General features: G+C 41.2%; 1 protein-coding gene across 1 annotated transcript in view; it reads right to left on the bottom strand.

Moving 5' to 3' along the window:
- opn4b (opsin 4b) overlaps nucleotides 1-19,343 on the bottom strand; it is a 28,212-nt gene extending 8,869 nt beyond the window's left edge. Inside the window, exons 1-6 of the mRNA XM_076297501.1 lie at nucleotides 19,302-19,343; nucleotides 9,743-9,885; nucleotides 8,756-8,889; nucleotides 2,048-2,251; nucleotides 1,728-1,899; nucleotides 1,384-1,545 (exon numbers count right to left, since the gene is read on the bottom strand). Of these exons, the coding sequence (XP_076153616.1) occupies nucleotides 1,384-1,545; nucleotides 1,728-1,899; nucleotides 2,048-2,251; nucleotides 8,756-8,889; nucleotides 9,743-9,885; nucleotides 19,302-19,328 (842 nt within the window). The 5' untranslated portion in view covers nucleotides 19,329-19,343. The remainder of the gene's footprint in view (nucleotides 1-1,383; nucleotides 1,546-1,727; nucleotides 1,900-2,047; nucleotides 2,252-8,755; nucleotides 8,890-9,742; nucleotides 9,886-19,301) is intronic.
- Nucleotides 19,344-27,058: the final 7,715 nt, after the last annotated feature.

Genomic DNA, 27,058 nt, shown 5'->3' with positions numbered 1-27,058 from the left:
GCATTTGAAAAGATGAAATTGTTGTAATTAACCTACCAGCCAGGGAACTCTTTCATTACTGATCAAAGGTAGACAACAGGAACATTCACTGACTAGGTAATGAGGCATGTTTGACACATGAAGGCCTCACATGTGTGACCTTTAGCTGTATTCTGACAGAACTGCTGAGTAGCACCCCTAAATGACCTTCATAGGTTCTCTGACAACATTGAGGTTCCATACAACCTTTCAAAGTTCCATAGGATGCTACAAAGAACCATTTATTGGATTATTCGAGGACCTTTCAGAGTTCTACATGGCTGTAACAATGGACCTGCTAAATGGGCTATGTGGAGTTTAGTTTAAGTATAAGTATACTCTTTTGATCCCGTGAGGGAAATTTGGTCTCTGCATTTATCCCAATCCGTGAATTAGTGAAACACTCAGCACACAGTGAACACACAGTGAGGTGAAGCACACACTAATCCCAGCGCAGTGAGCTGCCTGCACAACAGCGGCGCTCGGCGAGCAGTGAGAGGTTAGGTGCCTTGCTCAAGGGCACTTCAGCCGTGCCTACTGGTTGGGGTTCGAACCGGCAACCCTCCGGTTACAAGTCCGAAGCGCTAACTAGTAGGCCACGGCTGCCCAATGTTTAAAACATTTAAGAAACAACCATTTTGACATACCGTAATTTCCCAACTATTAGCCGTGGCTTATACGTTGATTTTGCAAAATGTTTGCAGACCAGTTATTGCGTGAGCATGCCATTGAAAGTAATGTGTTTCGTAACGCATGCAGCGTGCAATGTGATCCGCCCTTTATCATAACTTAATGTAACGATATTCACGCTGATTCTCTATATCATTCATACAGACTTTAACACGTATTAAATGACTACAAACTCTAACTTAACCTCTCATTCTCATGATTGTAAACACTAAACGAGACACGTTTCATAGGAACTAAAGTAAATATAGGGTTCTATCAACTGCGCACAGCTAATTTTGAATTGGTTGTGGGTGATTGCCTCTGATTCGCATTATAGCTCACTACCATAAAGTTTCTGTTTGACGCTCTCGATGCTCAAAACGGTCAAAGCGTGACAAACAGCTTTGCTGCTTCTCGCGGCTGAGAGACGCCGGGTCTCATGGAAAACGAATGAAGCTGTAGTCATGTGTGCACAGTAATGATTTCAAAACAACAAAAACTACAACACTAAACGTTTACATAGCGCTTTATCTAGTTACTCAAAGCACTTTACAGTGGAACCTCACTTCAACCACCACCAATGTAACGTGTGATAACAGATCGGTTCAATTGTTAAAGGATAAAATGTTTAAAGAAGTTTTAAATAAACAAAATAAATGTAAATAAAAAATTATAAATGAATAGACCGACCCTTACCCAGCAAAGGCAGTGAGTGCCACACACGAGTATGGTGACCAGGAGATGACATACAGGAGGATGACGATGAGGGCCACCTTCGCCATCTTCCACTCGTTCTGCATGTGGTTGGACCTCCTTACGGAGTCTCTCGTGCTCTCCCCATTGATTTTTCCCACCGCTCTGACAGCATACACAAGAGAGATGAGAAGTGACCATGCATAATAATCAAGACCATATTGACCCCATCTGGCAATCATCACCCAATTGATTCTGCTGCACTGATATCTTAATCATTTGCGTCATAAAGAATTGTAACTGCTGTCTTGCGGCTTGTGTAATCTTTCTAACTGTCCCCTTGGTACCTGTTGGTGTTGCGGATGGCGCGGAAGATGAAGAAGTAGCAGTACATGATGATGAAGAGGGGGATGAAGAAGACGAAGGTGAAGAGGAGCATGGTGTAGGCCCTCACTGATGGAGTGAAGGTCGTGTAGTCCCACGAGCAGGAGGTCATCAGGCCCTCTGGGACATAGGCACCTATAGCAACAAATTAGACCGTATCAACATTAGCCCTGTGTGTGTGTGTGTGTGTGTGTGTGTGTGTGTGTGTGTGTGTGTGTGTGCGTTTGTGAGTGAGTGAGTGAGATAGAGAGAGAGAGAGAGAGAAATAACACAACAAACTCACTCCATCCAAAGAAAGGAGGCAGACTCCACAACATGGAGTAAATCCAGGCTGCTGCCAGGATGAGCAGGGATCGTTTGCGGGACATCTTCCCAATGGACGCCAGCGGTCGGGTGATCACAAAGTAGCGGTCCACTGCGATGACCGTGAGTGTAATCATGGAGCAAATCCCGAACAGAGCCCCACAGAACGCATAGAACTCACAGGCTGCCAAAGAGGAACAACAGAGGCACGACACTGAAACCTCATTTCTCAAACACAGAGGCACGACACTGAAACCTCATTTCTGAAACACTGAGGCACGACACTAACACCATCTCATTAGGTATTCATTCGGTCATTCATTTTTTATTTGGTTGATTAAGCAGACAAAATATAACACATACAATACAGCCTCACTCAGAATAATGGTTATATTATTATCGGAGTTGGTGCTAATTTAAGGGGGCAAGCCACAAGAAGATAGCCTGGCCCCGTATGGGTAGTATCTCGACCTAGTATCTCCACCTCCAAGTGTGATTCCTTCATCTCCTTCAAAACCAAGATCATGCATAACCAACTGGCCCATAATTCTCCCTCCCTCAACCCTGGACCCCCACTCCCCTCCCACCCTCCTCCATCCAAATCACTTTCTATAATCACTCCAATCACTGAAGCCGATGTATCCACCATAATATCTAGCATGAAGTCCTCAACCTCTCCCCTTGACCTGATCCCAACATTTCCTGCTCAGGCCTGCTCCCCACTCTCTCCTCTCATCACCAACATAATCAACTCCTCTCTGGCCTCTGGCATTGTCCTCTCCCATATCAAGGTTGCTGCCATCACTCCCATATTGAAAAAACCTGGTCTGGACCCAGACATCCCCAACAACTACCGCCCCATCTTAAACCTCCCATTTCTGTCTAAAACCCTGGAACAAGCTGTTCAACTACTTAACTTCAAACTCACAATAACCTCTATGAACCATTCCAATCTGGCTTCCGCTCCAAACACAGCACCGAAACTGGCCTCCTCAAAATTCTTCTTGCTGCTGACTCCGGTCTCCTCACCATCCTCAGCCTTCTAGACCTCAGTGCAGCCTTTGACACTCCAACACTCCATCCTCCTCTCACACCTTCAGCACCTAATTGGTAACTGGCTCCGCCCTCACCTGGTTCACCTGCTATCTTTCTGACAGACACCATTGCATCTCTATAATCAACTGCAAGTCCTCCACCACTAACTCATGGTGTCCCCCAGGGTTCAGTTCTTGGCCCCCTCCTTTTCATCCTGTACATCCTCCCCCTTGGACAGATCCTCCGCCAACATGGCCTCTACTTCCACTGCTATGCCTATGCCTAATGCTCTACCTCTCCTCTACCCACTCCACCCTCACATCCTGTCTCACTGACATAAAATCATTGATGCAAGAACGCTTTCTCCAACTCAACTGCAATGAATCAGAGATTCTCATAATTGGTCCAAACTCCCTCACCTGACATGCAACAAAATCACCAATTAACTTCAATACGTCCAGAACTCAGCTGACCCCCTTCCTCCCTATATAAAACTATAAAAGCGTTTTTGAGTGTCTATAAAAGCATTATACAAAATAAATGAACTATCATTATTAGGGCTGTCAAAATAACTGATTTATTTCGATTAATTAATTTGAGAAAAAATAACTGATTAAAAAAATTAGTGCAGATTAATCGATTCCGTATGACCTTTGACTCCAAGCCGTTCTAGTCAGTAAAAATTAGACTGTAAAATAAAGGAGAGAGAAGAAAACATGCTGCCTGGATCATTGATTGGAACATTTACTTTTAAAAAACGACCTGATGGTGTTAATAAAAAATAAAGTGTTGAAAATAAAGTCCTCTGCAGCAAGGAATTTGCATATCACCGGAGTTCATCAACTCTATAGTCGCACATCAATGCAAAGAAATAAGTGTTGACATTGAGGGGAGTGTTAATTTATTTTCATTGTGTCCCTAGGTTATATCTGTGGCCTGAAATGCCTTGTATGTGAAAAAAAACTTCTTCCCAAAGCACTTTTGAATTTATTTCCTCAGCATATTAGGTCATATCATAGATTATTATGGCAATTATTTGAACAGTGAAAATAATAATAAAAGAGTTTTTGAACTTTAATGTCACTAATGCTGATTATTCAATGATTCATTTGAATTTAAATATTTAAAATACTTTCACAGCAAAAATGATTTATGCGATTAATTTAGATTAATTAATCACAGAGTATGTAATTAATTAGATTATTTTTTTTAATCGATTGACAGCCCTAATTATTATTATTGTTGTTGTTGCTGTTGTTGTTGTTATTATTAGTAGTATTATTATACTAGTCTGGCTCCTCTCAATGTGTTTACGTTTCCCTCAAGCCACCAGGATGGTGCACCAAACAGCAACAAGAAGGGATGTTAGTTTTACTAATCGAAAGTGGCTGTAATAAACGGTAGTAGCAACACCTGCAAACATAAAACAAATTGCAGTCAGAAGAATGTGTAAATTTACTGTACCAGCAAAGGTTAAATATGTTGTTTCTTTACTGTCAATGTGATTTATGATCAGCTTGTAAATGTTAGGTGAAGTAGGAAGTAACTGACTGTTCACAATGCACAATGTGAGTGAGTCTGGTGAAACCAGGCTAACAAGGCACTGATTCTTACATACTGTAGATAACACAAAGATACATCCTATACACAGGGAACAACCAAGGGTGACGTCTCTTAGGAGTTTGCAGGGAGTTGAGCTGTTTTCGCTGTCCAATACCATCTGATTCAGCTAAAGGGTCACAGCTGGCCTTACAGATAACCCTCTCAGGTGGGCGTCTTTTACCTGATGAGGGTCCGACAGCGCGAAGTGACGCACCAATGATTAAATCCAGTCTAAAAGCATCAAACAGTGTGCAGATTTAGCCTCGCTTGGATGTGTTTGCTTTGATCTGTCACCTGTCTTTTTGTTTCCTTTGAGATTTCTTTTCTTTTGATTGTGGATGTTTTCTTTCTGTTCAGCACTTGGCACCGACAACTCTGAGTTACAGTGACATTCAAACTTAGCATTAGGCAAAATGTTGATAAAAAAGACATAATTGTCACAAAGAACATGTTATTATGTCATATTTGTTAATGTAAAAAGGGCTTAAAAGGTTGCTTAGCAACCCCTAAGCACCATGTAATATCAGTATAAGTAAACACATAAAGAAACAAATGGATAAATATGATCCTAGAGATATTGACGGATTGAAGAAAATAGGTTTATGTATTTATTTGTCTTTGCTTATGGATTATGTATGCCCTGAGAGAGCCCCACTGGTAAGCTCAGTCAGGACTATTTGAGGAAGAAGTCTGGCTTTCCTGTGATGAGCGTGTGCCCACTTTTAGAGATAAAACAATATTAATTAAAGCCTTTCCCTGATGGTAGCCCAGGAAGTGATTAATACTGAAATGGAATGAGGCACAGACAATAACACAGTGGGAGATGAGAAGCTTGGAGGAAGACAACTATGGGGGGAAAAAATGAGACCAGAAGAGTTGAAATGAAGGAAGGCAAGTACTGTAGATAGTGCACAAAGAGGAGAGAGTAACAATGAAAGAAACAAAAGGAAGAAAATCGGGAGGCAGGAGTGAAAGAGATGGAGTGAGAGAGAGAAAGAGAGAGAGCAAATAAGTGACCTGGAATCAAAACACAGGCAGGATGGCAGTAACGGTGGGTGCCTCACTTCTGGGAAGAGACCATTAGAGGATTAGAATGCGATAAAGGTTTAGCTTTGTTCAAGGGATTTCTACTCAATCAAACAAATGAGGGGCGAGTGTCTGTACAGTATTTGAGTGTGTGTGCGCAGACTTGTGTGTGTGTGTGTTTGTGCTTGTGTGTGTGCGTGTGTGTGTGCACATACGTGTCTATGTGTAGGTGTATACTGTATGTGTGTGAACATGTGTGTGTAAGAGAGAGAAAGAGAGAATGCCTTGCTTGCATCCATGTATAATGTGTGTCTGTCTGGAGTATGCGCCATGTGTTTGACCATATATGAATGGAGAAACTGTTTGGGCTATTTCAGCGATCTAAAACTCATGGTCACTGGTGAATAGCTTAAATACATTTAGGGGTTTGTCCAGTCCACATTCGGGATGGTTTTGTTATCAAATGCCAGGCACTTGGCACAAAAAGGCGGTTCTTATGTTTCTTAATCAGCCATGGGTGTGTTTTGGGCGTAACATCTTTTTAACCAATGAAAATGACATCTGTCATTCCCTTTGACAGCAAGCAGCGTAATTTCAAGCAGCGCATCAGCATTTTGATATTCAACGGCGCATTTGAAGGAATCTGCTTGCACCACGAGTTATTCCACTAAACCATGCTTTACTAAAACCTAGCAGAGTATAGCCTACACGCATCTGCACTCGTCTATTATTTGAACACATAGGCAAAGTGAAACTAACTTCACCGTGGTGTCATAGTCAACGACAAAACAGTTATACACAGTTAATTACTTTCACTATTGACTGACAATGGGTTACCATCGAAAACATCGCCTGAAAAAAGCAACACTTATCCCAATAATGTTCTAATGACTGAATAAAAAAACCTAAGGACATTTATCCTGCAGAGGAGTTGCCTCTTACATCTCGTGACAGTGCGTCTTCAGCTATGCTTGATATGCATCTTTCGCTATAGACACGTTTTTTCTTGGTCAGTGGCGTAATGCTTTTTAGATGATGCAAGATTGTGATTTTTAGATAATGCACCAGACCACCTTAGGTCGTTAATTGCCACACTCCTGGGTGCATTGTTTAATAAAAGAGAAGCACATGGCAAAAAAATTGTGTGTAAGATAGAAATAAGCTTTGCGTTGTAATAAGAATACGTTTTGCACTGCGTTTCTGATCGTCAAAATAGGCCCTTAAGGTTTCCAAACAATTGACATTTAAATACAGTGCTGGTGGCTATGCAAAGGTTAAGTGAGTGGAAGACAAGTGAATTTTGATTCATAATGCTTCAGATCCTGTCCATATTCTCAGAGTGTTGAGGTAAAAGTGTGAAGTTTCTAGAAGGATTGCAATGCCAACCAGCCATAGAAAATAAGATAAAGGATAGACAGTATTTCAGAAGACAGTCATGAGATTATCTAATGAGTTGAGGCACCGGATCATGGTGTCTAATCTTCTATTCTGAGGCCAGAGAGAGGTCCTTCAGTCACCTAGGAGACCCGAGCCAAGTCAATAAGATAATGGCCATGATGGAAGGCGATGAAAGGAATTAATATCGCAGGCTTCCATATATAGCCACGGGCGTACAAATGTCTGTGGGTCAAATATGTGGCCATGAGTCTGCAATCATGCTTCATAATCTTCAACTGCCCAGGGAGGCTTTCAGGAGAACTGCACCACATGAAAGGTCATGGAGAGAAAGAAACTAATTAAAGAGAAGTGTAAGGGCAAGACAACTGGATAGAGTGATAGATATATAGATAGATAGAGAGAGGAGGGGATGTCTAAACATGTAATAGTATTTGTGTTTACTACTACAAAGCATTGCATTACACATCAAGACAAGAGCATGGTTGCTCAAATGTCATATCACAAAAAAGGATGAAGTTAGACATAAACTTCATCTAACTCCAAAACTTTGGACACCAAAGAGTTCGGGTGAGGCTGACAGAAAGAGAGCACGATGACTCATGAGTCAGTGCTGAAAGATGAGCTCTTCCTATTGTTCACATTGGTCCCTGGCACTCTACAGAGCTGTGTTGGTCGCACCACTGTTTGCAGAAATGGCAGAGATTATCAAACACTGTTCAATTCTGCTTTGACAGAAGGATTGTAGTTTGCCACCTTAGCCTAGCGCCCAGCAAACCTTTTAGGGGTCCAAGTAGAGAAGCTGTGGGAACCCATATTGTTTTTGTTCTGATTATTCTTCCCTATTATTATTGTTTTTCCGCAGTATAAGTGTAAGCACTACAGTGCTTGCCATTTTGCTTGGACCCCAGAATTACCGCTTGTGGTTATGTATCACTATTACCACTGCTTTATTATTATTTGATGTATTCTTCATTTGTTTTGATTTTATTGTATTTCTTTTGTAGGCATTTTGTATATTATTATATTATTATTTGTTATTTTGTTATTACAAATATTGAATCATTTGTAAAGCACTTTGGGTCAACCCTGTTGTTTAAAATGTGCTCTATAAATAAACTGACTTGACTTGACTAGTCAAATGAGTTTCCCAGTGAAAAAGACCAATCCCTTCACTCACAAGTTATCTCCATCTCCAGCATCATGAAGTCTACATTGGGCACACGAAGCAAGCATTTTGCCATTCTAGACAAGGCCAAATAAAGTTCAGTCTAGTCCACAGGCCAGGACATACTCTACCATTACACATTCTGACAGCTACTTATTGGACATTAAATCCTTTGTTGACAAAGAACTTCTGCACAGAACTTTTTAGTGAACACACAACATACAGCCGGTCACTGTCAAGGGCATAGGGAATGACGTCATGGGTTGTGATGGACTTGAAGGAGAAACTACTGTGCAAGTTCAAGCCTGTCTGAGTTGATCACTTAATTCTGTGTAAAAGCCTAAGACGACAGGCTTGGGGCACACACACAAAGAGGAGGCTGGGACTTCCCCATGGAGGGGACATCTGAGGCCTGCGGGAGCAGGAGCAGCAGGTTGCTGATGGACAGCTTCTCTACTCTACCTTTCTCCCCAAAGACCCAGCGCTTGTGCATGCTGTTGACGAAGAAGGTGGGCGTCTGCGTGATGCACATCAGGAAGTCTGCGATGGCCAGGTTGATGATGAACATGTTGGAAGGCGTTCGCAGACCTCTGCTCCTGCAACACACCACACACACACACACACACACACATACAATAGACGCGTGAGAAGTTTAAAAACATGGTGTGCGTGTGGGGGTAGTGTAAAGTGTCTGATAAGGCTTGTGATAAATCATAAATAAATCGTGTGCGTTTGAAGCTGCGACCTTCCTCCCGGGATCTCTGGCTGTGAGGGGGAGCAGCACCCATCTCTCTGCCCGAGGCGCTTACTCAATACAGATCATTGGCTGGACCTGAGAGATTGGATAAATCTCATGCCTCTGGGCCCTGCTCTCTCCTCCTCTGACTCTCACACTCCTCCTCCTCCTCCTACTCGCTGCATCTTCTATGTTTCTCACTCTCCTTCCAACACCCTCCATCTCCCCCCGTCTTTAACCTATCGTCTCAGTCTCTCCTCTACCACTCTTTCATGTTCTGTCCTCATGTCTTATTTTTCCTCTCGCCTCCTTTCATCAATTCCTTTTTCCTCTCCTCTCCTCACATCTCCACTCCTCTCATCTGTCCTCTCCAACTGTCTTCCAGGTGTTTTGCTGCCAGTGGGAATTGGCTCCAGGCCCCTCAGGTCTCTCTGTGAGGAGCATACAAACACATCACTGGGAGCAAAGCATTCTGGGCCATGAGAGTACATCCCTTTGCTTCTGAGAACCATTTAAGAATCTGTCTTAGGTCAATTCTCATACATACTGTATTATTCCCCCTATATTTCAATCCCAAAGCAATCCCAGCCTGATTCATTCCATGTGTGGGCTGCATGTTAATTGTGGTTAGACAGTAGAGGACAAGAAGGAAGAGTAACATTCTAGAGGCAGGGTTCTAAAGAGGAAAGGTTCTAAAAAGGAATGACTCTTACTTGCAGAAGGCGTAAATGACCAGGAAGTTGCCCACCATGCCAGTGATTCCCACACCTAGGATGACGGAGCCAATTGTGTAGTGGGCATGGTCTGGGACGTCCACGGTGGGGAAAGGGTAGCGGAGATCTCTAACCATTGCCACCTTGAAGCAAAAATGAGATTGTGAAACAGCTGATGACAACTGAGAAATGTTTTGCAGATATGGTATGTGATTTTGCTGTTTGACAACTTTCAGAAATTGTGTGACACGACTTGTACGGATTTTGTGTGTAAGCAGTGTTAAACCAACTGTACCTGAAGTGTACAGATGGAGTTTAGTATAATGGTGATTCTGCCCTGAGAAAACTGCTAAGACTGCCAGAAGAGACTGCAGACAAGTTCCTCTCCTGGGATTATCGGGTTTCCACAACAGCATAAAAGATGCAGTACATCTGAATGTGACTGTCATGCACTGTGACCCTAACTACTGTCAATCACTGTATCGACAGGCAAACTGGATCAATCAGCTTGAATGTAAACCTGAACACAATGACAGGTCACTGCATCAGTTAGTTACACTTTCAGTGAAAGCACACAAATCGCATCAGAGGAGTGACAGAGCTGAATTAATGAGTTTATAATCTTTCCTTTTGGAGTGGATTAGTGTGTGTGTGTGTGTGTGTGTGTGTGTGTGTGTCCAAGTGTGTCTGTGTGTGTGTGTGTGTGTGTTTGTGAGAGTGTCTGTAAATACACAGTTATTTCCGTGGTATAATGGAATAATCCGTTGGCCTCATCAGACAGAGAAAGATGTGGCAAAGATTCCTTGTGTCTACCCTTCATTCACCACCAGAAAAGTAGGTCTGATTACTGTAGAAGATTTTACATTTATTCTGCTTATCCAGAGTGGTTCAAATGCCCTTCTTAACATCAGAGAGATTCATACCTCCCTTTGAAGCAGTTCGATCTAGCAGAAAAAGGCACCATTGGGCAGAACTCACTTAAGACCTTTGGTCTTGGCCTGGTCCACTCCTGTCATTAAATAAGAGTTTGGTCTTTTCCAGTGTATAGCCCTGATATAATTGAGATGATAGCTAAGCATCATTTTGAACCACACAAATAATAACTCCAGCTGGAATGTTAGATTCCTCTCTCTCTCTCTCTCTCAAATTGTAATATGTTTCCAAAGTTGTTCAAAGCAAGGCCATCTTTAAATCTTGTGCCCTTGCATTCTAGAAGACATCTTACAATTTCCCAGTGGTATGCTCATTCTTATCCTCATAACACCTCATACAATGTTGCTATGCTGTCTGTCAGATTGCTAATTTATAGCTCTGTTGCAACGTGACAGTTCATTTAAACTTCTCAAGGAGTTTGGCAAATTGATACAAGCGTAATGAAATAATTTGTAGGTGTGCAATTATGTGAGAAATAATTGTCGTTCTTAAGAATGCTGATCTCACATGTTGCCATAAGTGTTCAGATCCTTGTGACCCTTAACATTTAGCTCAGGCACCCAAAAGGTCTCAGAGCTGAAAAGGAATATCAGACCCAAGCCCTGAGGTCACAGGAACTTTGAAAACACTTGAGTGTTGGGGACAACTCTGTGAGTGGCCAAACCTTGACCTGAATTCAATCAAACATCTCTGGAGAACATTTCAAAAAGTCTGTCCACTGTTGGTCCTCATCCAACCTGACAGAGCATGAGAGTGTCTGCAGAGTAGAGTGGAAGAAAATCCCCAAATCCCGGTGTGCAAAATTTGTTTTGCCATGAAGTCTGGAGGATGTTATTGCTACGAAAGTTGTTAATTTAATTATTGTGTAAAGGGCCTGCATAGTTTTCCGGGCCATTTCAGGTTTTAATACATTAGCTTTTTTTTTGAGTGTGGGATGATAAGGGGGAAATAATTGAAATGGTTTTAGATACAACATAACAAAAGTGAAAAAGTGAAGGGTTGTGAATATTTTCTGAATGCATGCATTTGTGCTTCGTGCTTCATATGGTGTCATGCATATTTAAATGCTTGCATAGCATAATTTTGCTAAAGGTTTCTGGCATCTGAAGTGCACTAAACAAATTAATTAGTAATGCAGAAAAGTAACCTCAATTGTAAAGTAACCTCAATAATATTAAAAATGTTCTCTAAAGTAAAGGCTGTTGTATAACATTTGTCATGTTTCTTGAAAAACTATTTCCAATTTCCCTTAAAAGGATAAATGTTTTTTGATTCAAATGGGATGAGATGGCAGGTTCATTTTCTTTATCATAGTACCACATCACCACCACTCTACTCAGCTTTTCCATGTCTGATGTTCCTAAAACACGTAATACCCTCTGTGTTAGACATATTAAATGTGACGTTGTAAACGGCCAAACGGCCAAAAGAGCATGATCCACTGAGGTCCGGAGCTTACTGCAGGCAGTGAAGAGCAGGCGGCCACAGCCATCCCCTGCTTGCCACATTAAAGCACTCTATTCTCAACATGGCTTCAGATTCCCCACTGAGACATTTGATCACTCTCCATTGCTGGAAGAATTGATTTGTAACCAAATGTAGTATAGTTCTGATGTTATTAATAAGGATGAGCATGAATGTAATTATGAATGTAATGCAACTGTGAGGCAATGTGGTTTGTATTTTAAATGTAATAACGTCACACTATTGTAAAGTGGCAGAATGCCTTGACTAAAGAGTATGTTTGGCAGTCATGCTCATGTAGGCCATGTTCCTGTCAGGGCGGGCATTACATTTGCATTTCACAGCAGTGGTGGCTGATAATGCTTAAGTGTTCACCATGCTGAGATTGTTTAGGTTACTTGCAGTGTCTCTCTCTCTCTCTCTCTCTCTCTCTCTCTCTGTCTCTCTCTCTCTCTCACACACACACACACACACACACACACACACACACACACACGCACACACACACACACGTCATACACTTGAGAGAATATCAATATATCTTAATTCAACGCTGCAATCAATGTCTATTTACAAAACCAAAAGTGTTGCAGGAGGTGTCAGGTGCTGTGTGGGCAGTAGAATAGTGTCACATCAGGCCTTAATTCCCCCCACGCTGTTTGCTACTGTGCGACTTGAGCATGATAAGCAGTAATCCATAGAAATGGTAACAAATAGATTTCCTATTGAGTTCAGGACATCAGGTCCCTTTAGTCAGCGGAGCAGTAGAGAAAAGCCCCTCATTATACGGCGGCTCTTTAAGATGAGGATGGAAATCTAACGCAGCAGTCTGCAGCACAGCTGTTGACACCGCAGAGCAGCAGCATCAGGACCGGTCAGGCAGCTGTGTGAGCAGACGATGTCAACGCACTAAGAACTGTGCGTGGGTGCACGGCTGTGCTTAGCTGATGGTCCAGCTGTGAAGCCCTCATCTGGACACAGATGTTTTTACCACATGTTCTACCCAATGTCTCTTTTACACAGCCACAATCCACAGAGAGAACAAGGAAAGACTTACTTACAACTCATTTAATTTTCACAGCATTCAAGATGAATAATAATCTAATAATAGATACATTAATGCCATATTATTTATTGAATACATATGCCCTGAGTATAATGAGTAGACCTACAATAGTAACTACACCAGCTCACATCCCACAAAAATTTTTTTCCAGTAATTGACAGGTTAGCTAAGATCTTATTTGTCAGTGATGACATGCCCAGTAAATTTACTTTCACAATTGCTAATGTTGTATTCTCCTTTTACATTTTGTATATTAACTAAAGTGCATAGAAATGTGGACGTCTGTGCACATCTTCCTCCACATTTGTATGCACTTTAGTTAATTTAGTTTAATTTAGTTTAGTTCGGCAGTTGGGAGAGGGCATGTGACATGTGAATAATTTTAAACACTGGGATCAGTGAAATAAATTAGAATAGCTAAGGGATGTTGTTGAGCATGACAGAAAGCAAAGTTCCTAAAATCTCACTTGGGCCTTCTGCTTCTCTAAGACTTTATCATATATATTTCATAAAGTGAAAGTGAAATACTTTTTTTTGTTTTTTCTGCCAAGGTGTATTTGAGGGTACACATCTTTAAAGAGAGTAAAGGCATGCCATTACCTGACATGTGCTCACTGGATGATGAACTGTTCATTTGCTGTTCAGTTACATGCCTTTCAACTCCAACTAACCTTTAACTAGCAAAGCACCTTTTGAATGTGTCTGCTATTGATTTTACTTCTGGTTGATGTGTTTTCACAGGCTATATGTTGGCCATTTTCGATTTTTGCAGTGTCACCTGAGCCAAACACTCGCCGAAAGTGTCTGTGGCTCTGCCCCACGTATCGATGAAGTTTCCGAGAGCTACAGTATGTCCATGGTTTGCCTGTGCCTGGTGTGTCTTAGTTAGCCTCAGATGGAAAAGGAAAAGCTGAAAGGACTTTTTGCAGGTTGGGATGTATGTAAAGGTGTTGCTAGATGTGTAATAATTGTAAGAGTCTCTCTACACAGTAGTTTTCCGGTTTATGTTATATCTCTTGGGTCATTACACACATGCACATGGAGTAACAGATAAACAATGTCATGGCAACATGCACACAACATTTCAGGCTATTGCTCTTATCTCTTCACTCCCACACTGAGAGTCCAACATGTGACTGTGAGCGGTCAGTGTGAGCTGGCCAGAGCCCCCATATCTCCTCCCTTGAGCGTGACTGCACTCATCTCATTAGTGCTGTTTAACGGAGCGGCTGGGGGTCCCCGGGCTCTCGTGGGTCCGCGCCACTTGGGGTGGGGGGGTGTCAGCCATGTGAGAGACACCTTGGCACTGTTAATGAGGAGGGTTGACCGGAGAACTATGAGTGTGGGTGAGTGGTCACTGGCCGTGTGCTATGGAGGCGCCCCAGCAGGTGAGGGTGGTGGCAGAGTCCTCATTGACTCTTTTGCCAGAGGCAGGAAGCCAGGTCCAGACCTCAGTGTTACTGCACAGCATCAGGATGTGATAACTGCGCGCACGCTACTGTGTAATGTGGTGAGGAGAGAGCACAGCAGAGCATAAATGGGTGGGTGAGAGGGGGCCGTGAGCAGAGCCAAATAGAGAGATGATCCGAGGGAGATTCAGACCACGTCACTGACCCTGTCTGACCTCACACCAAATAGTTTCACCACCAAAATGTCGCAGACTGTTATAAGTCAATGCATGTCAGTTACACTAACATTAGTGTCCAGACTAATAATGATGAGAGGCAGGAGAGGGGGTTGTTCAGAGAACAGGTGCATTTCACTTTAGTGGTAGAAAGGGTTCAGTCATGACAATCCTGTTGCACTGATGTACTGCAGAATGCTGATGCACCAGTCATACTTTTCTAATGCCTATGTCCAGTGGTGTAGTCTAGTTACTGTAGCTGTAGTGGGTATACTGCAATCAACCCCATGTTAATACATATTGTTAATACCTATTTTAAGTGGGTATACAGATATTGTTATGCTCTTTAAGTGGGTATACAGAGATGGTTATGCTTTTTAAGTGGGTATACTGCGTAATTCTGCGTATCACATAGTCTACACCACTGCCTACGTCTGAATGTCTGAGGTCTTGACAAATTAGAAGGGATGCTGTACTTATTCTAGTCAGCAGCCAGAAGATTCTGTGATTGATCCTATTTGAAAAAGGTGAATACAAAATATTATAGAGCATCTTCCAAACCATCCAACCTGAAGATCACACCAGGTGTGTTGCATTTCTCCTTAGTCTGTCGTTTTCATTTGGATTTTTTCATCTTCACAGCTGCATGCATCATTTCATTATCACTGGTCAAATGGACAAGAATTGACTTGGTGTTTCATCAGTTCTGCTGTTTCCTCCTCTCTCGTTGTCCTTTGTCTGAGTACAGTACATTAGAGGTCATCATAATGTTATCATATGATATCACTGCTTACAGAAAATCCTTACCAAAGAATTGGCTGAGGAGAGAGAGCTCTGTGACAGTGTTTGTGTTGTGTTTGGTCACTGCAGTGGCTTATTCGTCTCCTGTTTTTCACAAAGGCAACTCCAGGACATAACAGAAATTGTCAGGGAAAAGGGAAATATGGATTTTTTTGTAAAATGTAAAATACTTCATACCTGAACAACAGGAACAATATTCATATATTTCACAGGTCTTAATTGGTGATCAGTCAAGTTTTATCTGAACTGAACTGTATGTTTCCAGTTAAAGGACAATTCCAGTATTTAGCACTTTGAGTCCCTTTACTGGTTTGTTTAGAATGAACTAGAGTGGTGAACACAAAAATGTTGATGATGGGTCCTGTCTCGACTTTTTGACTCGTTCTTTGATCGCCTTTGACTGCTTCAGAGTGGCTGGCTACAGGCATGCACAAACATGTCTTTAAAACAACCCTTAACGCTCGCAACTCACAACCTCATAGAATCATATGAATATTAAAACATTAAACAGATTAGGCCACACAAGTAAAACTGAAAGTTAGTATAAATATGTCTCTCTGCCACTGAGTGAAAAGGCAAAAGTGGTCTCCTGCTTTTACAGCTGTTTCTGAAGCAGTAACAACAGGAGATGAATTAGCTGCTACAGTGACCAAACACAACACAAAGCCCCCCACTCTCTTCTCCGCCAATTCTGAGCAGACAAGCAATCTCAATTCAACTTCTCCTTCCCCCTGTTCATTTCTCAGGTGAGTGCACATTCATCAATGGCGAAAGAAGAGGTGTCTCTGTCTGCATATGCGTATACTTTAAATTAGTTAGATTTCCCCACTCTACAGTATTTTCAGCTTATTGCCATTTCATTTGCCTGAACATTACTTATCTAGGAGAGACAGCTGTACTCACAAACAGCAGCACGTAAGCTCAGCTTAGCATCCTGTAACTTGAGTCAGGATAAGTAGAATCTACTTAATCAGAGCAGATGAAGCATAGGGAGCACGACAGTGCCACCTAGAACTCCAACTACAACCAGCAGCTAATCCTCAGAGACTCTCCTCTGTCCGTACAGAGAGGAAGAGAGACAGTAGTTGACCAGTTCAAAGCAATTACAGCATTTGCACAGTGTCTTAAGGTCACTCTGTGTTTTTCTATTTTCCATTTTGAAACTCATTTTGGTTGTAATATTTATACAGTGCTGCTGCCAACACAAATCCCACTCTTAATCATTTTGAAATGTATACTTTGAGAGTCTTAGACCTTGAGATTTTCTAAGAATTTCTAGCATCTGTTTGTTTTCTTTGTTTTTTTTTTATCCTTTTTTTCCACATCACTGATAGTCTCCAGAGTCACAAGGAAGATAATCGTATTGCAAAGTCTGTCAGTCATGACATCACAGATCTACTATTATGCTATAGGAGCTCTGCATACTATACACGTAATGCTGTCCGTACCTCTCGCACAAACGGACCCCCATTTTAGTCAAACAACTCTCCACAAAAGGTTAATAGCTTCCATCATTATGGTTAATTAGCAGGCAGCAGGTCTGCTTCCCTATTCACAAGGTATCAAATGCTGCAATAGTTAAGCTTTCTTTGTAGCTAAGCAGCTCCCCGTTCTCTCTCTTGTGCAAATCGTCATCCCAGAAAAGTCAGTGCTATAGGAGTGACGAGGTTCCTGAGTATCTGTTACTGAAATGTGTAATTTAGTTGCATTTACGTAGTTACTTTTCAGTCATTGTTGTTGTTTGATTAAGTGACTAAAAGTGATGACTCTTGCTGTTGAGTTGCAAAATACTATATGAAAACCAATGGAGCAGATAAATTTGCAGTCCTTCTGTGACCATCAATATGTTCAATCAGACATACTGCTATCACTATCTCTATTTTGATCTTATAACTGTCTGTCTATTGTCTAACCCTTCATCTCTCTCTCTCTCCCCCCCCTCTCTCTCCCTCTCTCTCTTGTATACTGTATGCGTGTGTAATATGAACATTTAAAGATGCTATAACAGAATAAAAATATCAATGTCATCCTCTTAAACATTTGAAAGCAACACTAATGTCCACCAGAGTAGAGCCCGGCAGTGGTCACATTATTCTGAATGTATTTATTTGTATCATTTGATATAGCCACTAATTAGATGTTCATGTGTACTTTCATGTAAACCTCTGGAATACCCTGTGACCACAATAATGCCTTCTTCTTGACATGAGCTGCAATCGTCTTCTGACTACCCAAGCCTGCAAACTTGTAATAAATACTCTGGTAGACAGAATGCATTTCTGTTGCAACTATCATGTGAGATCTTCAAAGAAAAGTCCACACACATGGCAATGAATTTGATAGTAATTTGACAGTAATACCACAGAGTGATTAGCTAAGACTTGTTAATCCTGACAACCTCATCCAGAACAAGATTCTATTAAGATTGTGGATTCAGTTCATTATTAGTGAATTACCATGGTACTGGTATTATGAGGCAGTAATTACTGATGCGGTAATACCACTGAGTGATAGAAATGTCTCCCATAGGAATATGATCATGGCACAACTGACAGCAAGACAGTCTAAATTGAGTCTGAAGTGAGTCATGAGCAATGACCATTGCGGACAGGTGTAACATGCTTCAGTGTTTGCTTATCTTGTTCACGAAGAACTTTACAGGGAGTTAGGCTGACATCAGTCGCGAACTGTTACCAGATTCCACTATTCCTCTGTGTACTTTGGAGTGTCCAGGCGATCAGTTTGCCAAGTGCAGTCGAACCAGAATGCACATGACGAAATTGGCGAATGCTACGACTACAGGAAGGAGAAGCATCACTTAAGCTTACCATAGTTACGATACATGTTTTTTTTTTCATGTTCACATTATTAGACTCATTTACTCTACTGTAAATGTGCTTTTGGCTTCGCACCTAATTAGAGTCTGCACAGAACCGCCAGTTAGACCTTGCCCAAGTTTTCCTCAATGAGACGAGAAGTGGTAGACAGGATCTACATAAAGGGAAAACTCAGCCTTCTCAAATAAAGATGAATTTCCCATTTCCCATCGCTCACACTCTCTAAAGGTGACAATAAACGATCGTATTTCTCCACTTTACCAAACATGATCTCGAACTGGCCCGCCTACACATAAATGATAAATGAAACAAACCACTTCATCTAAGCATTTCATGAATATGTTTTAACCAAAATGTTTGGTTTATGTATGATTACTCTTCCATTGTTAAATGTTTTCACAATTAAACTGTTACAAATATTTGAAAGAATCTTATTAGGCTCACTACTCTATTCTCCGTTCCAATTCTGTTCAAATTGTGTGTTTTCTATTGAATGTGATATGAAATAATCGCCGTGAATGAGTCCACTGAATATTTCCCATTCATGAGCTGTTCTGAATTTGCACGATCCTAGACACTAGACCGGCACGCGTGACGCGTCATTCACAAACACTGAAGTTCATTCGGTGCGCTCCGCATTTATTACACCTGCACTTTCATGAAAAGGAAAGAAACAATACATCCACAGCGCTCTTTATTTCTCCAAATACACAGCCTTTTGAACTTCTCAGAACCTAACGTACTGCCTATGATGCAATGCTTGAGTAAAATACATCCCGTATCTCGCCACAGTGCGCAAAAAGACGCGTAATATACACAACATGTACCACTTACCGAGGTGGAGAGAGCGGGCAGTTCCATCAAATTGTAGGCACTGGCAGCGCTGTAATTCCATGGTTTCTCCGTCTCAGTTATGCTAACGGTACCGTGAGGATCCAGAGTAGGGGTGCCCTTGATGACCGGCGGGAGCGTGGTCATCATTGCCGGACTGGTGTCAACGTTGACGAGAGAGCGGTCGCTTTAGTTCCATAAACCCCGCATCACTTTTTGATTTCCCATTCACGGCGTGACGGACTGACCGAAAGTGTGAGAAGTAGATGTCACTATGCCTGCTTTGCTTCAGCCTCCCTTCCCTCTCTAAAGCCCGCTGATGCTCGGAGTTTGGTGGCCTAACCACGTATGGGATGGAAATGTGTGTGGACAGTGTGTGAGTGCAGTCATGCAAGTATAGATTATAGTGTGCTTGTGGGTGTGCCGCAGCTGTTCACCTACTGTATAATATCTGATAAGAATGCCTGCGGGGAATTTATTTATTTTTCCTGGAATGTGTGTGTGTGTGTGTGTGTGTGTGAGTGTGTGTGTGTGTTGGGGTGAAGCAAGTGCAATCTCTCTCTCTCTCCATCCCAGGTTCATTCCAATTAATATCTAGTTGCCTCTGTGCACAAACAGAATTCTGAACAGTGTTTTATAGCACTGCTTTAAATGCTTCATTCCATCCACATAGCCAACGCGTCCTGCAATTACTCATGGGGAAATAACTCAGCATATTTTTCACTCATTTATTTGTGTGACCTGTTTACTTGCCTGGAATCCATACTTAATGACTCTCACGTACACTGCTTGTTTCAAGTCATCATATCATGAACTTGCATGGTTAAATCCTTTAGAAATAACTTTCTCTCCAGGAGCTGGATTGTTGCCAAAAGTGACTGAATTTTCTGCAAGAAACATTTCTGTCTTTTTAGCAGAAATTCTCAAGAATTGCGGTTAAAGTTATGGTGCTTTTGAGTTAAATAAAATCAATCACAAATTATTTCCTTTGAATAAAACTTTGAGGGTGGTACAGTAGGTCTAAACTGATTAAACAAGTTTCACCAACTGTTCATGGTTTCACAAACGAGCAGCTATAGTGCCAATTGGCAAGACAATGAGTTTGCTTGACCTAGTATGCAGGGAGAAAAGATCAATGCATTCACAATGAAAATCGTCTAAAGTGCTTTCCTGAGGTTAAGAACAGGATATGGGGCATTCTTGGGGTCAGCGACAAAGACTGCCTTTGTTACCCAAGGGAAGTGGAAAAGAGCTGTTTACCCAGTAAGCAACCATTGTGCAATCGGTCGACATATGAATGCGTATGTAACAGTTTCTCATGATTGATCCTCTTGTTTAGGTTTGGCTGTTCTCCATAATTTTCATCATAAGACTGGCTGCCCAGTGAGCTGACCAATAGCCACGCAGAGAAGCCAGATGGAGCAGAATGTCAGAGATAGTGTGCTGCTGAGGTTGAACCCAGAGAGGATGCCGGCCGTGCATCATGTCATCAGGCATCAGTACGTGCAGAAGGATATGCAAGAGGACGTTGTGCTGCTTAGTACTGAAATGCAGAAAACACAAAATCGACTACTGTGATAGAGACACAAGACAACTTTTGTTGTTCAAGAAATACAACAGTATGTCTATTTCCACAATGGTGCATAAAGGAAAACAAACAACACAAACGAAAGAAAAGTGGGAGAGATTTTGGGGAGGAAGCATGGGGTCTGTTTTGAAAGGCAACCTTTGACCTCTGCCCTCCAACCTGAGCTGGCTCTGCCTGGTAAAGACTGTGGGGGTCTAGAATTCAAAATACAGACAGCAGACTACAGACTACAGACAGCGTTACGAGTGCCAAGCACTGCAAAAGGGGCCAGTATAGTCTTTGTCTACTGCTGATATTTTAGGGTGTCATGGATTTTTTTCCCATGCACTGTTCAAGTTGCTATTCAGGTTGCACTGTTTTAAAAACTATGTTTTATGCTGTTGTACCCTGCCATGTCAAACTTTAATAAATTAATATGGATCTGAATGATTTTTATGTTATTCTGCTTTACACATTGCTGCCCCCTTTTCTCAGAACGTCTCCATATTTCCCCACAGAACTGCGTTTTCAAGGTCACTGATGAATTCCTTGTCTCCATATATGGTTTATTTCGACTAAGAGTGAGCAATCATTGTAGGAAGCTGTCCCTAGATTTGCTTACTATCCTCTGCTCTTCTGATCAAACAGAAAGGTTCAGCGTGATGGCCACTGCTTTTATCTGAACCACCTCCTGCCTGCACTGGTGGGATATACGAGTGATGAATCTTTGGCCATGGGACATGTTAATAGTCTCAATGGTCTTAAATTTGCAGCTTTGTGATTGACTACTGCCCTTGGTTTGCTGTGCTTGCTTTTGGTTCTATGCTGATATTGTCATAACCCGATAAGCCTATGAAATACATTTCAGTATGCAACATCAATGGCATATATCAGTCTGTCTTTCAGAGCATTCTGGCATCTCCTCTGCACAGACTAGGATAGGTTAGAGGGGGTTACTACTGTACGTACTACGCAATGGCTTTTTGGTCTTAAATCTACTGCTAATCAACTGCATCATCCAACTCCAATACAGTACCCTCCAGAATTATTGGCACCTTTGGTAAAGTTGTCTAAAAACAGGTACAAAAAATAATCTTTTGGTGATTTATTATAATCTCACAATGAAATCAATGAGGCAAAATCCAACCTTTCCAACCAATCCAAATTTATTCTGAGAAAAAGGAAAAATTCATAAAGAAATAAATATTTTTTAACAAAAACACACTGCCCACAATTACTGGCACCACTAGAAAATCTTATATACAAAATGTAACAGAAGAATTTATATTCAATTTCTTTAAGTTAATGAGTGTCTGAGAACTTTAAGAAGTAATTAATGACTTTCTTTTTCACCAAGGTAGGCTAAATAAACCAATAGAGGCTAAATCTCCTAGTAATTTTTCAACAAGGGAAAGACAAAAGAATACACTAAATTGAAATAAAAACAAGTGTGTTGACATTTGTAAGATTATTTTGTCAGTATTTATTTATTTTTTTATTATCACAACAATACAACCTATTATCTTTATTGTAGTTGAAATTATTATACAAAGATACACAAAGTAAAATCAGCTGAGTAACAGTCCTGTGCAGGGGATCATCATACTGTGCGCGTCAAATCTGAGACTTGTCTTTTATTCATGCATCAGTGATGACAGAGCATCGTTTAGCTTGAACTATGAACTCATTATATAAATTATATTTATCTTAGCATAGACTTGTTCTGGTACTTGTACTGTACTGTTCTGTTCAACAACTCACAATGACCATAAAGAAGTAACATTGGTAGGTGATATTATGTAATATCTTAAGTGCAAACCCAGCCACATAACGTTAAGAATAAGAAGCAACTTTAAGCCTTGTGTCACCAGTCCCCACAGCAAATAGAGTAGGTTGTGACATGTTTATGACGTGAGCTTCCTGACACATAGGAGGGCTTTGGGTCCTGTAGTGCTGGGCACAGACTTCCTCCTCAGCATTAGTCGGCTGAGCCGGGGGGCACTTCTCAAAACAACTCAGTGGGAATGACACAAGTTATACTGTACTTCATATTGCTGAATGAATGAAGTTTATTAGATAATCTGTGGTAAATGGTCATTTATTCTATCTTCACCTCCATATAAAGCTAGCACACATGCATTTTCTATTCATCACTTTTATTTAAAAACAATGAATATTTATCAGAGATAAGGAAATTGGAGGATACTTAATGATGCCATTTCATGAGAGATGTATTATGTTAATACTTAGGGACTTCATGCAGAGTTATGTTGATTGGTGAGGAGAATTCAGAGTGACTTTTATTGGTTACATCAGCGCTGGACACAAAGACGATATTATATTTCTGGTTGAGCGACAGATAATGTGTTCAGAGATTTTATATGTCAGGCTTATTTAGAAGCATCATAGATTTTATTTGAGTTGGATTTGATGATCATATGCCTCAGTCTATTGCGAACAGAATGGATTTTGACTGTGAACTGCACAGCTTTTAAATGTCATTCATGTGTGGCTATCATAACAACTTCAACTGTGTTGGCCATTTGTTCTGTTTTAACAACTTCACAGATCTTGAGGAGATGTGACATATTTATAAATTAATTTTGCCATCGGTGCTGATATATTTTAAACAAAAAAGATACTGATAGAATAAATAAATGTTCAAATGAATAACTAAATCCACTCAGTATATCCTTCCCCTTACAACAATGTTTTATGTTCAATATTTCTTTTTGTTTAGTGTTTATGGTTGGAACATGGGTGTCCAAAGGCAATCTTCAGCCCTCTCTATGACTGAAATGGAGTTGCATTTTATTTGCACAGAGAATCATAACACATGCACACATGCACAGGGACGCCGCTGGGGTGGGGGGTTGGGGGGGGGATGGGGTGGGGGTTCGGGGTTAGGACGATTCTAAGGACCCAGCACTGACAGGACATTTTCTAGCAGCGCCCCTGCACAGAGGGTTGTGATGTGTTCTGTTATCATTCCACCACTTGTGGTTTGCAACCGTACCATCCAGAGGGAGGTGCCAGCGCACCAATTGGGGACCAGATCTTAGGCCGGTTCCTCATTTATAAACATTGCCAAGGCATAGGCACCACAGTCAAGATTCACCTTTAACCTAAAACTTTTGGTGGAGCACCAGCACAGCACTTTTATCAGACATACGATTTCACAAGATTGCTCAGTGTTGAAGTTAATATTCTGCTCCCACAAGGGGGCAGAGTGACCCATGCCCACCAAACCTAAACTTTGTCCTAAAACTAAACTTTGTTTTGAAAAGGTCAATTTATTGTATTGGGCACTCTTGTGACTGCCTTCCCTTTAAAGCAACACCAAAGAACTTTCCCTCTGTCGCACGCACACTATTTGTTTATCCAGCACCGGCTTTGCAAATAACGATGTCCACAGACAACGTAGAATATTTTGCATGACTTATAAAAGTACTTTCTTATGTCTCATTCCATCGAACTACAGATCCGCTACCCGATCTGGCAAACTCACATAGTGCGGTTATAGCCGATAGAGGGCCGCGAAGCGAATGCAGAATTGCCGTTCACCCTGTTACGAGTTGATGAACCACTGAAACGATTTTGGAAACATTATTTTAAGGTACAAAAAACTCTTTGGTGTTGCTTTAATATACTACAGTAAATCTACCAAAGAAACAACCTATGCCTATAATGTATTTAATTAATTCTGTTGTTTAGCAAACCCTCTCAAGACCCGAGACACTTGGTTTTTCCTCTCTCTGCACCTCACAGATTTCTGTTATTTCACCATTACTCCTACCCTCCTGTGCACACCAGGCTCACCCACGCAAACACCCAATCTCTCTCACACACAGCCAAACACCCGATCTCTCTCACACACAGCCAAACACCCGATCTCTCTCACACACAGCCAAACACCCGATCTCTCTCACACACAGCCAAACACCCAATCTCTCTCACACACAGCCAAACACGCGATCTACCTCTCTCACAGCTGTCGGAGAGGAAGCAGAGGCTCATGGGAGCACCAGGAAGCTGTAACTCAAACTTGGCTGCCCGACTGAGGAAACACAGACCATTGGTTAGCACCAGGGAGCCCAAACCAGTGAGAACAAGAACATCGACATCCACCACAATGGTTGTTGGTGGAAGTCACCCAGTATCCACATACTCACACCAGCGAAAATAAGCAAGCTAACACAGGAACCCCCCCTATCAGCCAACTGCAGGAAAAGATGTGCTTTCCCTTCAACACACTAATAATGAGGCAATATATAATATGAGATGAAATATTCATCTTATCTCTGTGCAAGAGATTGAAAAACTAAGCAATGTCTTTAATTATTCGTGGGAAGAGCAAAAAACAAACAAAAAGAAATAGGTCAAGAACATAAACCCCCTGTAAGTGGATCAGCATTTAAAAGACCAACCTTTGTCCAATAACTTTGAAATCATTCCACCGAGTAACAGTGTTATGCAAATAGTATTAATGACTTGTATAATTCCCAAGAGAAGCTGCAGTCTGCTAAATGTGTCATATGCTCAGAATTCTGGCACACGGATTGATACGCGTATAAACAGAGCTTTATATTCGAGTTATGGCTTTAAAGCTGGACCCACTGAGTCCATTGTTAGGTTTTTTTGTTATTTTGAATAAAAACCTTCCAAGAAGATATGGGGCAGATCTGATCAGATCTGAGGGGACAGATCATCTACCTAGTCTACCAGTCTCACTGCTCACAGCAGCCAGATTACACCTAGAGGGGTGTAAGCCTTGCCAGCTAAAGTAAGGCATGACGTCATTACACCAACTAATCATTAAACAATTCAGACAAGAAGTAAGTGATTGTTCATTACCAAACAATTGGTTGATCCTGCACAACCCTTCAAATTAAAATGTTTGATAATGATGGTGAACTGGTAACTGTTTCAATTGTGAAATTAACAGAACAGAACATTCTGTATTTCAATGCAAACTGACACAGCATAGCATAATATGGACTAAGAAGGTCATTGTTTGTTGTCCTTATTTGAAATTCACACATTTTTACATCAGTGAATCACAAACAGTTCCTTTAAACAGTGTATAGGCCATACACATGGATCTAAACACAGTTGTCACCTTGGCTAACCCAAAAGATAAGGGTAGGCATAAATTGAACATTCCCTCAAGATCAGGGATTAAGACAAACAATACATACAAAGATTACATACAAACAAATAATGAATCTTGTCAGGTAAACATGCTCCAATGACTCTATTCAAAATAAAATTATATGCTATACAGTATACACACATAAAACACAACAGGCTTGCCTTTGAATGCAGTCTTTTGGTCTACTTTCAACTGACATGCTGTTAGCATGGATCTAGACACACTTTGAAGGAATCGATGAAATTCCAGCTCACACCTTTCAGTGCTCCCTCCAATATTAAGTATTATTGACACAAGGAAGACACACAAAATAGACATCCACTTCACTGCACAGTGAATCTCTCCCCATAGATTTTTCCTGGAAAACAGAGCAACAACAGCTATGGAGGCCAGGAAAAACACTTCAGAAACTTTGAGGAAGTCATCATTATGGAATTAGAATTAGTATATAATAAATGACAGCATCAATTATGACTGAACAATATCCATTAGATAGCCACAGATAATGACACAGATAAAAGCCACTCTCTAATGACCTGAAACTCAGGTGCAGTATACAGTAGTGCTTCATTCCAGAGGTAGTCCAAAGTTGCATGGCGGAATTGGCACTATGTTGGTAATGACACAATGTTGTGAACCAATTGACATTCTTGAAGCTTGACCTGCCATTGATGGCACAGGTGAGTGGCATTGACCAGTTATATAAATACAGTCAAAGTATTGAAATTGTAGCCTGCAAATTGGCCGCTGCATTTAATGTCATCAAATGAAAGACATTCTGGCTTTTTGTTTCTGAGTCCAAGGTCTCCTCATCCATATTTTGTCTGCCTAAATTGTCACAAACAGAATTTCAATATAGTAAATGGCATGAGCTGATCCAGTTGGTGTATTTGTATTTGCTGGTCTAGGCCTATCAACAATGGCATTAGCCCACACAAGAAATCCATACTAAGAGATTCCAGACCACGGAGAGAGGACTGAAACTTGTGGAATGGTAAAGACAGGCTTAGAATAAATATGTCCAGTCAAATATTCTGCTTA

Source organism: Alosa pseudoharengus, unplaced genomic scaffold, assembly GCF_046254945.1.
Source record: "Alosa pseudoharengus isolate Yale_2024_CS ecotype anadromous, Long Island Sound unplaced genomic scaffold, YU_APseudo_1.1 YU_APseudo_1.1_scf_20, whole genome shotgun sequence".
Classification (NCBI taxonomy): Eukaryota; Metazoa; Chordata; class Actinopteri; order Clupeiformes; family Clupeidae; genus Alosa; species Alosa pseudoharengus.
The sequence above is the reverse complement of the archived record's forward strand: the minus strand, read 5'-3'. Positions and strand labels throughout refer to the sequence as shown.